At 41.2% G+C, this 11844-nt stretch overlaps 1 protein-coding gene across 1 annotated transcript; it reads right to left on the reverse strand.

Moving 5' to 3' along the window:
* Nucleotides 1-2139: 2139 nt before the first annotated feature.
* On the reverse strand, nt 2140-11486 carry LOC145348569 (low-density lipoprotein receptor class A domain-containing protein 1-like). The gene is made up of 7 exons (XM_080196759.1): nt 11480-11486; nt 8653-8738; nt 8472-8541; nt 8212-8355; nt 5986-6123; nt 5775-5903; nt 2140-2712 (listed from the first exon to the last, which is right to left on the reverse strand). Exons 1-7 carry the CDS (start codon nt 11484-11486, stop codon nt 2564-2566), a joined length of 723 nt encoding a protein of 240 aa, XP_080052885.1. The 3' UTR covers nt 2140-2563.
* Between the last annotated feature and the right edge of the window lie 358 nt (nt 11487-11844).

The following is an 11844-nucleotide window of genomic DNA, read 5'->3' on the forward strand; positions in this document are numbered from 1 at the left end:
ATCTCCTGGTCTGTTTGGAGTTGGACGGTGGTGGTTGTGTCTGCCCTTTGCCAGGTATTGTTGCACAATCTCTCCTAATTTATGGCCAATCAGATTATCTGCCTTCCCGTTTTTGTTACCAAACTGGATAACCTCTCATTTATCCACATTATCCTGCATCTGCTATTCATTTGCCCAACTTATCCAAATCACATTACAGCATCTCTGCATCCTCCTCACAGGTTACTCTCCCACTCAGCTTGTCATCTGCAAATTTGGAGCTTCAGTGTGAATAGCTGGGATCTAGCACTGATCCCTGCAGTATCCCACTGGCTGGTCTTTAGTTCTATTTTCTTTCTACCTCTCTTAAACAGTAGGTTTATAGTAACTGTCCTTCAATCTGTAGGAACTGTTCCAGTGTCTATGAAATCTTGGAAGGTGACCACCAATGCATCCACTACTTCCAGGGCCACTTTGTTAAGTAGTCTGGGAGATAGATTATCAGATCCTGGGGTTTTAGCAGCCTTCAGTGGCCATCAATTTCCCCAACACTCTTTCCCTACTAACACTGACTTTCTTCAGTTCCTCCCTTTCATTAAATCCTTTGTTCCCCAACATTATTTGTGTCCTCCTTTGTGAAGACAGAATCAAAGTATATATTTAGTTCATCAGCCATTTATTTGTTCCCCATTATAAATTACCCTATTTTTGATTGTAAGGGACCTACATTTGTCTTCATCAATCTTTTTCTCTTCATATGCCTATAAAAACTTTCAATCAGTTTTTATATTCCCTGCAAGTTTATTCTCATCCTCTATTTCCACCTTCTTAATCAATCCTTTGGTCCTTTGCTGAATTCTAAACTGCTCCCAATCCTCAGGTTTTTTTTTGACCAATTTATAGGTCTCTTCTTTGCATCTAATACCATCTTTAATTTCCCTTGAAAGCCATGGTTTGGCCACATTTTCTGTTTTACTTTTGCGCCAAACAGGAAGAAACATTTGTTGTATTTCATCCAAACACTCTGAATGTTTGCCATTGCCTATCCACCGTCATCCTTTTAAGTAACATTTCCCTATCTGTCATAGCCAACCCTAACTCGACCCATCAGTTTCCATTATTAACAGTTTTCAGAGCTCGCTGTCTTGTAGCGGTGAGGGAAATGTTTTAAACATGATGGTAGCACATCCTTAATGCACAGCTGAGGTGAGGAATTAAATACAGTTTCACAGTTTGTCGTGCTGTGGAACAGTGCGTTGGCTCTCAATGCATGGTGCATTTTAAAACATAAAATCTAAATTATCTTTATCATTTTGTAACAGTCGTGGACTCACCAACATTAAGGACATTTAAATGGTCATTGGATAAACATATGGATGATATTAGAATAGTGTAGGTTAGATGGGCTTTAGATTGGTTTCGCATGTTGGCGCAACTTCAAGAGCCAAAGGGCCTGTACTGCGCGGTTATGTTCAATGTCCTATTCCTGAGTTGGAGTATGTGTGAGTTTGACTATGTCTTGATCTTATATCAAGAGGATCTGATCAGTACCTGGAGATTAACATTTTTGAAGGTACTATTTATGGTAAGTTCAATGAAGGACAAACATTTTATATCATGCATTGCATAATATATTACATTCATGCCAAAAGAGCTGTGTTGAACATATTCTGTCCTTTTAAGACCATTAAAATTAATTACTCAAGGGATATTTAAAGTCGATTAGAGACTTCAGTTCTTTCTCAACATGTACTATTCATCTAATCTTATTTTGGTCTTCTGTAGCCTCAAGCTTTTTATTTGCATTTGAACATCTCATCCTTTGACTCTTCCAGTCCTTCAAAATTATCCCCATTTATTAAGCGCCTGGATATTTTTCTCACTGAATTATCCTTCCAATTGCCTGCTCTCAATCTTTGCACAAAGCATTCAAATTTCCAGCCTATAATTTAATTTGCCTTTCCACGCCTCCACCAGTTTCAATGCCTGCCTCATTTCGCTCAAGGCAGCTTTCCACGTTACCTCCACCAACCACATATATTCTACTCACACCTTAAGCAAGCTTCATTAAATGCCATTTATTTTCTAATCTGCACAGCTAATACTTTTACTAACAACTCCCTTCAAAAGAAACATATCTTATGTGAGATGTCCTATTTAAAATAAACTTGACATTATAGAAAAAAAACGTAATTGTGAAATAGCTGAAACTTAATAACAAAACAAGGAGCAAACATTGGCACAAATCAACAAGGTTTGATCAACATTAGTTTCTGTTAAATTAAGAGTTTTTGAAACATTGATAATGTTTGAATGTACAATATTAAAAAACCTTATCACAATCCAATATCAGGGCGATTGGCAAATGTGCATATCTGGAGCTAAGTTAACAGCTAAAAAGCATTGTGTATGCAATAAGAGATTGCGTTTTCCAAAGCTCTGAACAGATCAAAGTTATGTTTCTTCGATAAAATAACCACAAAATCAATGTTGTTTACTAAACCAGAGTTTAGTAATTTGGTGTTATTGTTAGCCAGGCTGTCATTTTCCTTTGTGATTTTATTAGTACCCGCTTCTTCTGATATTAGTCTGCAGGACAGATGTATTCGTCTGACCAATCCACACAGTGCTGTATATTATCCCCACACAGTTGTTTGGGAATGCAGTTGCAGTATTGAGACACTATAGACGTGCAGCTCCAGTACTGTGGCCCACATGGAGGACAGTTAGACACTGAAAAAAAATCAAAAAATAGTAACGATTATTTGACACTGTAAATATTAACATCAAAAAGTTGTTTGGTAGCAAAAACCTGAGTATTGCAGAAAAAAAAACATGCTGTCAAAGCCTTTCATTTATATTCATCAGGACAGTTTTGCAAGAATACCAATTGTTAAAGAGAACTACAATTTACACTGAATGAAAAGAATGTGCTGATTGGTTGGCAAATGGACTCTGATTGGTTGAGATGTTGCCAGAATGCACCAGGGAACAGTTAACTTTCAAGGTTTTGTTTAAATTTGAACCAAGCAAGTTGATTCTGATTGGTCAAGGCATTGACCTGGGGCATGAGCCAGGGAATGGCTGACCTCAAGTTTTTGTTTAATTGAAAAAGTACAGCACGGATCATTTGTGTGCTGGAAGCTAAATATATTCACACACGCAGCACTGCCCTTTGCAGACAGAAGGATCATGTCCATGCAGTGAACCTTTTTTAACTAAATAAAAGATGGGGACAGACATTCCCAGTTCATTCACCAGGGCAATGTATTAACCAATCAATATTGACTGACTGGTTTGAATTTAACTAACATTTGGCAGTTAACTTAACCTGGTGCTCATCCTTGGCAATGCCTTAACCAATTAGTGTCCACTTGCCAATCAGCACTCTCTTCTCATGCAGTATGAATTGTTGTTCCTTTTACAATTAGTATTCTTGTAAATCTGTCCTGATGAATGTAAGACAAAAGAAACTGAAAGCATAGGCCCGATTTTATCATTGCATCGGTAAAATTGGGCATGAGGTGATTAGCGTGATCGGTGCCCTCATCCGCGCAGGTGCCCACTTTACCAAGGCCCGAAAATGGTTGCGATCCGAACCACACCTGAAACGGGCGCATTTGCATGCATTTAAATTGAATTAATGGGCTGCCCGCCCAACTTTACCAGCATTTACCCCTTTACCATCGCATTCACCCGCCCAGATTCGGCACAAAACAGAACTGCTCGGCAAAAGTCTGTTTCGGACACTCTAGCTTCTGAAGAGATAAGGTCAGAGCTTCCATCAGCTCTCTAACTCAGATCAGTGGTGGGGAAGGGAGGGTGGCAGGCCAGATCATTCTCTGGTAAGGGGGGGACGAAAGAGGGAGGCAGGTCAGATGTATCTCTGATGGGGGGAGGAAGGGAGGCCCAATCATTCTCTAGTAGGGGGGAGGAAGGCCAGATCGTTCTCAGGTGGGGGGAGGGAGGCCAGATGGTTTTCTGGTGGGAGGAGAGAGGAGGGAGGCCTGATCATTCTCTGATGCAGGGGTGCGAGGCCAGATCAGTCTCTGCTGGTGGGGGAGGAGGGAGTGGGGGGGAGGAGAGAGGCAGGTCAGGTGCATCTCTGGTGGGGGATAGGGGGAAGAGGGAGGCCAGATCGCTCTCTGGTGGGAGAGGAGGGAGGCGGGCCAGATGGATCTCTGGTGAGGAGGTGGGGGGAGGGGGGGTGCAGGGACAAGGGGCAGTGCTGCCACACTGCAGGCGATCAGGGGCGGGGAAGGGAAGACAGCTGCCACTCTGGGCGGTTGGTGGGGGAAAGGGGGGGCAGAGCGTCGCAACTGGTCTGGGTAGTGGGGGTGGTGAGTGGATAAGGGGAATAGTCATGTTGTGGGGATGGAGCAATGTCTGTGAGAGCCATTGCTCCCGAGCCACTTTATCCACTTTATGCAGCCTGGGAGCAATGTGACAGGGGTGCGTTTTTCAAATTTTTTTTTCACCACGCACGCACGGTTGAAAACTCCCATCAGAGCAGCAACATTTCGGGGCAATAAGCCCCACTCACAGCGTGATTCAGACTCGCAATTTTTTTTCAGGCTAAGTGCGTACGGGGGCACCTGAGAGCAGTTTCCAAGTCGGATCTGAATTGCACCCAGATTCAGCACTTAGAATCAAAATGGTAAAATCGGGCCCCATGTCTTTTTTCAGCAGTATTTAAATAAGTACATATTAGGGACATAAAATGTTGAATAATGAGATACTATTAAGCTCCTTTTGCTCTACCTCAAAATAGGAGGCAGACACAACCTCCACTGTTCATTGCACTGGTCTCCTATTTCTGTTTCCTACACCAGCTCCACAGTCTGAGTGGTCTCGTTGGTGGGTGAGATTGCCATTTCCTTTCTTTCATTGAATCCACGCCCACCTTACCCCCAACTATTTCTTCTTTTCTGCAGTTCTTATTAGTGTTGAGACAACTGCTGCTTCCAGACCCTTCAGACCCACAGAAGCAATTGACAGCTCCAGATGCAGTACCACTGGAAAGGCAATGTATGCAAACTGACAAAAGCAAATATGTTTCCTGGCTGCTGGTGAGTTGACTAATCAAGCCTATCCAAAGGATCTTATTGTCACTGGCCCATGTGGATTTCCCCCCATCTAAGATGCAACTGAACCCCTCAGTTGCAGCTTATGTGATATAAACAATTGTAAATCTATAAGTGTTTGCCCTTTTCAGCTGCAGTTGAACTCACAATGTTAAGCACAGCTTCAATGCACCACAAATAGAACCATAGAACCATAGTAAAGTTACAGCACAGAAGGAGGCCATTTGGCCCATCTTGTCAATGCCAGCTGAAGACATTCAGGTTCCCTTTCTAATCCCACCTTCCTGCACCCAGCCCATAACCCTGTAGCTTACAGCACTTAAGGTTCAGATCCTAAGGTTTAGTATTTCTGCTTTCACCACCAACTCCTGCAGTGAATTCAAGACACCCACTATCCTTTGCATAAAGAAGTTCTTCCTCATGACCCTCTCCACACCTACTGCCACTTATCATGAATCTATGTCCCCTAGTTCTAGAATTATCCATCAAGGGAAACAACTTCATTCTGTCCACTATATCTCTTCCCCTCATAATTTTGTACACTTCTTTCAAGTCACCCCTCAGCCTTCTTTGTTTCAAATCTAAAACAATATTGTGTAACTGCTTTCTTAAAAAAAATTTGCAACACAAACATAAATGCGAGCAAACTCTAGGGTAGGGGCAAGTCTAATGCCACTGATTTACTAGACCCTGGTAAGGATTCATGCTCACAGAGCCCAGATTCATCTGAGCAATCTCCACAGTTGTTGAGCCCATTGCACACTTGATCCATGTAAATCCAGGAGCTCGGATTGCCACATCTAAACACAAGATAGCTGGGCAGGTTGTGTGGCAAATCACCTGGTAGGAAAAATCAGAGCATCAGCTGAAGTCACTCAAAAGAAAATTTAAATACAAAATGAAAACTACAATAGATACCTACTGCACATTGCAGGTTCCTTATTCACAATATCCAAACAATCCTTGATTCTGTGACAAACTTGAGAAGGTTGCAAACAAGTGACACTGTTATCACACAGGAATCCAGAGTGATTACTCGCAGTTATGCAAAATCTGCTCGCTGGAAAATATATATTTTGAATTTTAACACAGTTTACTCTTCCAATCTCTTCCTGCAGTACAAAAGAGGTGGATTTTCCTTTTGTAGCATTTATTACTTAGCATTAAAGGAAGTATCAAAAACTGTAGCAAAACACAGGCTAATTGTGGAACTAGGTTACAAAATCCAAAGATTATCCCTATAGTTTGATATCTGACATCAACCAGCGCAGACAAACAAGGCAGCAGTCGGGCTGTTGTAATTAAAGTCAATAGGTCAAGAACAGGGAGAGGAAAACAAAATAAACACAATTTATCGCCCTGGTCACTAATCTTTCACTCTTGTTGGGAGTGCACATTGAGGCTGGCTGATGGCAGGACAACACCAGGTTAAAGTCCAACAGGTTGATTTGGAATCACGAGCTTTCAGAGCACTGCTCCTTCATCACGTGAGCAATAGGTAAAGATGCTGTTAACACATATATCTGTAAAGCATAGAGAAATAGCTTAAAGTTAAATAGATTGGATATAGTTAGGCATATTGATAACCCACTTTATGGAAACAACTGTGAGTTTAGTCACAAACATAGGACATAAGGTTCGATGCTGCTAACACAGCAATACTTAGGGATAATAAAAAGACTGCCTGTAATGTAGAGATAACATCAGAGATGTGATGTGCAGTGAAGCATACACCACATCCTGCAGGAATGTAAGAGGCCCACGTTATAAAAAGCAAATGGTCTGCAAGATGTGTTGTTTATACAACTAAACATAAAAGGGGGAAGGGGTCACTGAGATAGTTGGGACAGCAGTGATTAAGTTGGCAAAGGATTGATTACTGCCAATCTGAACTGGACATGTAACAGTATTGGATAAGATGGATGAGTTTGCTATTGCACTCTTGTGATAACAGGAGACATTGTTGGATGGGGGTAGAGGGGATGACACCTCGAGCCAATAGGAGAATGTTAACACATAGATGGGACAGGGACCACCAATTAGGAGAGAACATCACGTTGCAAAGCCATTACAATGCTTGTAAAAAAGGTATAAAATGTGCTGCAAATCTATGTGAGGTGTGCCTATTTCGCTAGACACCCGGTCTTGCAAGAACGTCAAATAAAATCTTGCTCCTTCAGAACTTGACTTGACTAAATTGTTTAACTGTGAGCTGTGTTTCTCACAATCAGGTGAGGACTTTAACCTGGTGTTGTGAGACTGCTTACTGTGCCCACTCCAGTCCAACTCCGGCATCTCTACATCATGGCACTGTGATATAGACAGTTGGTGTAGACACTTATATAGACACTTGGAAGAAAAGTACAGGTGAAACACATCTTAGTATAAGCAACATGGTGAAAACAATTAGGCCGAGGTACGCAAGATTTGCGTCCCGAGTGGGATGACAGAGTTCACAAGCACTGTGCCATGGAGTTTCTGCTCGGAGTCAGCAAAATGTACCCAACACAGAACCAGTCTACAAAGCGAAGTTACAATCAAGTTTCCACACAAATTAGCGCAACCTGAAAGTAAAATGAATCATGAATCGGTGCAACTAAGCATCGTAAGCAATCGTCATCAACTTGTGACTGGAGCACGGCCTTCTCCAGCATCACAAAGGAGTGGGATTGTCAGGGAATGAGTCTTTCTTCAATTGACTGTTTCAACACTCTTGACTTTAGTTTACAATTGTCTTTGATCAACACGGTGCACAATTCCTGTGACCAGCAGTCAACTGCAATCACAAAAGTGTGCCCTGCTCTGCTGTCATTTATTCAGTTCAGGTTAATTTAAACTGATTAAAGCTGCAGTAACGGATAAACACAAGAGAGTCAGGATTCAAACATCTACTGGTCAACATTCAAGAAATGGGCACACTGTAAATGCCAGGGTGCAATTGGCGCAAATTCGCCAGGCCAAACTAAGGTATGTTCAGTATTGAGAAAGAAACATCTTGAATGAAGCAGTGTAAAATATTACATGTATACTCAAGTGTAACATGGTTAGAGACACAACAATTAAACATTCCACTCTCCTTAATGTGACTTAGTTCCCAGATTTCACCGATATCCAAGGGCAAATCAGAAAGCTCCGGATTGTATCTAACCTGGAGTATTTTTACGGATGCCGAAGACAACACACGTCAGAGCAGCAACAGTAACTCCCAGTATCAATATCACAACGACAGAGGCCAAGTAATACTGCCTGGAAAAGCAGCAAGGAGAGTCACGCTGGCGACAATCCCAACGATCTGAACAAACACAAACATTTTTATCAAATCACATTCTTCTACAGAATCTATTCTTCAATGAAATGCACGGTGCATCTGAGACAGAAGTAGTCCAACGTTCCCATTCTAGTTCACACATTTACCTCTCTTGCTTTTGTTGGATTTCACGGATATTATTGAACCAATAGGAGTGACATCAAAACTTCGCTATATGTTGAAAGAAGGGAAAGCACAAGTAGGAAATGTTAGTAAAATGTGTACAATCCTGCATTGAACATTGCAATACTACCACTTGTTGATATCGGTTTTCTTTGGTACCGTGCTGATATTTTCTGGGCAAGTGCCATTAAATTTCATTGTCTTCGGTTCCTGCCGCACAGCCAGAGTTCTTACTGCTGGGGAGACTATTTCACAGCAGCAACCAGGCGATTTCTATTCTTTCAATGCTAGTCTGTCACTTAGTAACTAAATGAAACACATATAAATAAAATAGATAAGGATTTCTTTTGTGACAGGACTTTACCAAAGTAACTATTGTCTAGTACAGCTGCACACAAATCATGGACCTCCAGTATCAGCCCACACTATTATAAAAACAGTCACCTAGATTTAAACCATGGTAAGAGAGCAACTGAAAGAGACCAAATGCAGGTGGATTACTGGGCAAAAAGTAGGAATGTTAAAGCTAATTTTCCTACATCTTATATTTCTGTCTATTTGGTGTAAACTTGTTTCAACAAGATAAAGGATTTCTTGTGCCACAGCACTCAGAACTTTGGCTGCAAGTTTTCATCGGCGAGTCTGAAGATTTCCTCGAACCTACCAAGAAATTGAACACGTATCTTACAAGATTTCCAACAGCCGTTGCATTTTGGATGATCTGATTTAAATATTTTGAATTGATTTCAAGACGACTGTCTTATTTTATAGCAACGCAATTAGTCAAGCTAACCCTACAATCGCAATCATTACTTGGGCATTCACTATTGAACATTGCCAATTTGCCCAATGGTTTGGGAAAGATCTGACATCTATAAAGTGCCTCTCGCATGGGGAGGATCTAAATGAAGAGGGTTGTGCATGATTACCAAGTTACACCCAGCATTTTATTTTACCATGGCAACAAATGACTTGCAGTGCTAAAATTGTCTCTCCCACCTCATTCCAAATTGTTGCAGATCCAAAATTAGTTTGAGGTTGATTGTGACATTCACTTTTTGAATCAGACGGTTGTCGGTGCAACCCATTCCAGAGTCTGTCCAAGAAAGATTTCAGTGCAGTGCTCAGGGATACTTGTTTAAAGTATCCAATGAGATTCTAAACCAAGGTTACTTCTCATTGTTTATTAGCACGCATTGCCACTCTGACACCATTTTGAAGAGGTGCAAGGACATTTTCCCCTGTATCCTGGTCAATATTTATTCCCCCAGCAACATCACCAAAACAAATATCTGGTCGTCATCACAATACTGTTTATCAGACTTTGCCGTCCACATTGTGTTGTCATTTTAATAGCGCTGCACTTCAAAAATGCTTAATTGCTGCAAAACCATTTGAGAAAAGGAGCGAAGGCCGGCATAGATCAGCCATGATCGTATATGGAACGGCGGGACAGGTTTGAAGGGCTTGATAGCCCCTACTCCTGCTTCTGTTTCTTGTGTTCTCATGAAAGGAGCTATATTAATGCAAGTTTCATTACTTTTCTTTCAACTGTCACAGCAATCTCAAGAAAATTGGACCCGATCGTATCAGAGTCCCATCATAATCCGTGTAAAATAGTGACCTTGAGCTCAGGATATGTGTAAATAAAACTGAAACTCTCATCGCTACAGAAAGACAAAGTTATGCCTTAAATTTAACAAACCAACACACCCCCAACCCAAAAACGATGTGTGCAGGTTCCACTTAGAAGCTCATTAATCCATCTGGCTGAGATAAAAGTTGAAAAGTGCAAGTCTGATTTACTTGAATAGGACTGTAACCTTAGAAGCATTGTCACCCCTTTTCTAAAGAAAGGATTGGAAGAATATGTAAATACTGGGTTCCAAGTAGTGCATTCCCACAAACTTCAAAAGAGCATCGAGGAAAGACAAAAACACTGTTCTGCTATGCATTGAAATTATTCCCTCACAGGCTATAAACAATAAGCATACAATCGTTCCAGTATTCATTAGATACTTCAAATGCTTAGCATTCACAAGTCTCTGGTGCCCCACAGAAATTATCTGCCTTAGGTCCTTGTTTAGTTAAAGTGTATGTAAAAGTAGTAGAAAACATTGGGTTACTTTTGTTACTTTAAACACATGTTTGAAGATAAGGTTAAATATAGGACAGCAGATTAAATAACTTCAAGTAAAACAAAGTAACGCAATAAAATGTAGCATGTTCATTAGGCAGAAGTTGTAATGATTAGACAAAGAAATCCCAGTAATGACTATGTGAAATGAAGCATCTTACTAAATCTTGATAGTTCCCTTAATAAAGTGCTTTGTTATGCTACCAGAGATTATTTAGTTGTATGCACAAAAGGCAGTTCAGATTAGCTGGTGTACTGGCCTTGGATAATCCATTAATTTAGGTACTGGAACGTTCAAGGACACACCAAATGGAAATCACTCAAATTAACAAGACAACACTCTTTAATTCAATGGTGGGATGTGGCTTCACTGTCTAACCCAACATTTATTGCACATTGGTAACTACCCAAGTCAGGCTAGTGAGTGATTTGGTGGTGATATTTTCTTGATTGTTGTCATCATGGGTTTGGAAGGTACTGGAAATTTCACATGTCAGCTACAACTTCAATTTTTACAGATGCACCAGGAAAGCACTCTTTCTGGTTGTGTCACAGCTTGGTATGGCTCCTGCTCTGTCCAAGACTAAGGTGCTAGACAGCCTGTGGGGACTCAAGTGTAGAATCATTTACTGCCGGGTTCTCAGTCTCTGACTTGCTCTTGCAGCTATGGTTAGTTTCCAGTCGACTGTAACCCCCAGGCTGTTGACAGGGGGTAATTCAGCAGTGGTAATGCCAAAGGTCGTGAATGTAGCCCAATCCATCACGTAAACCAGCCTCCCATCCATTGACTGTCTACAATTCCTGGTGTCTAAGCAGAGCAGCCAGCATAATTAAGGCCTCCATACACACCTGACATACTCTCTTCCACCTTCTTCCGTCAGGAAAAAGATACAAAAGTCTGAGGTCACATGCTGACCTATTGACACAGACCTACTCAAGAACAGCTTCAACCCTGCTGCTATCAGACTTTTAAATGGACTTACCTTGCATTAAGTTGATCTTTCTCTGCAGCCTAGCTATGACTGTAACACTACATTCTGCACTCTGTGCTTTCCTTCTCTATGAATGGTATGCTTTGTCAGTGCAGCACACAACAAACAATACTTTTCACTATATACCAATGTGACAATAAATAAATTAAAAAACTGTCTAAGGGCTGTTGGGGAGTTCCTGCAGTGCACCTTGTATACAGTACTCACTACTGCCACTGTGCT

This window comes from Carcharhinus amblyrhynchos, chromosome 9 (assembly GCF_965287045.1).
Source record: "Carcharhinus amblyrhynchos chromosome 9, sCarAmb.v2.hapA, whole genome shotgun sequence".
In the NCBI taxonomy this organism is placed as follows: domain Eukaryota; kingdom Metazoa; phylum Chordata; class Chondrichthyes; order Carcharhiniformes; family Carcharhinidae; genus Carcharhinus; species Carcharhinus amblyrhynchos.

Excerpts from the sequence above, each read along its gene's own strand:
- LOC145348569 (XM_080196759.1), bottom strand. Across the intron at positions 8,356-8,471 it reads CAAAAGCAAGAGAGGTAAAT|ATCGTTGGGATTGTCGCCAG; the intron begins GTGTGAACTAGA and ends GTGTTTGTTCAG. Across the intron at positions 5,904-5,985 it reads TAAGGAACCTGCAATGTGCA|GTGATTTGCCACACAACCTG; the intron begins GTAGGTATCTAT and ends TTTTCCTACCAG.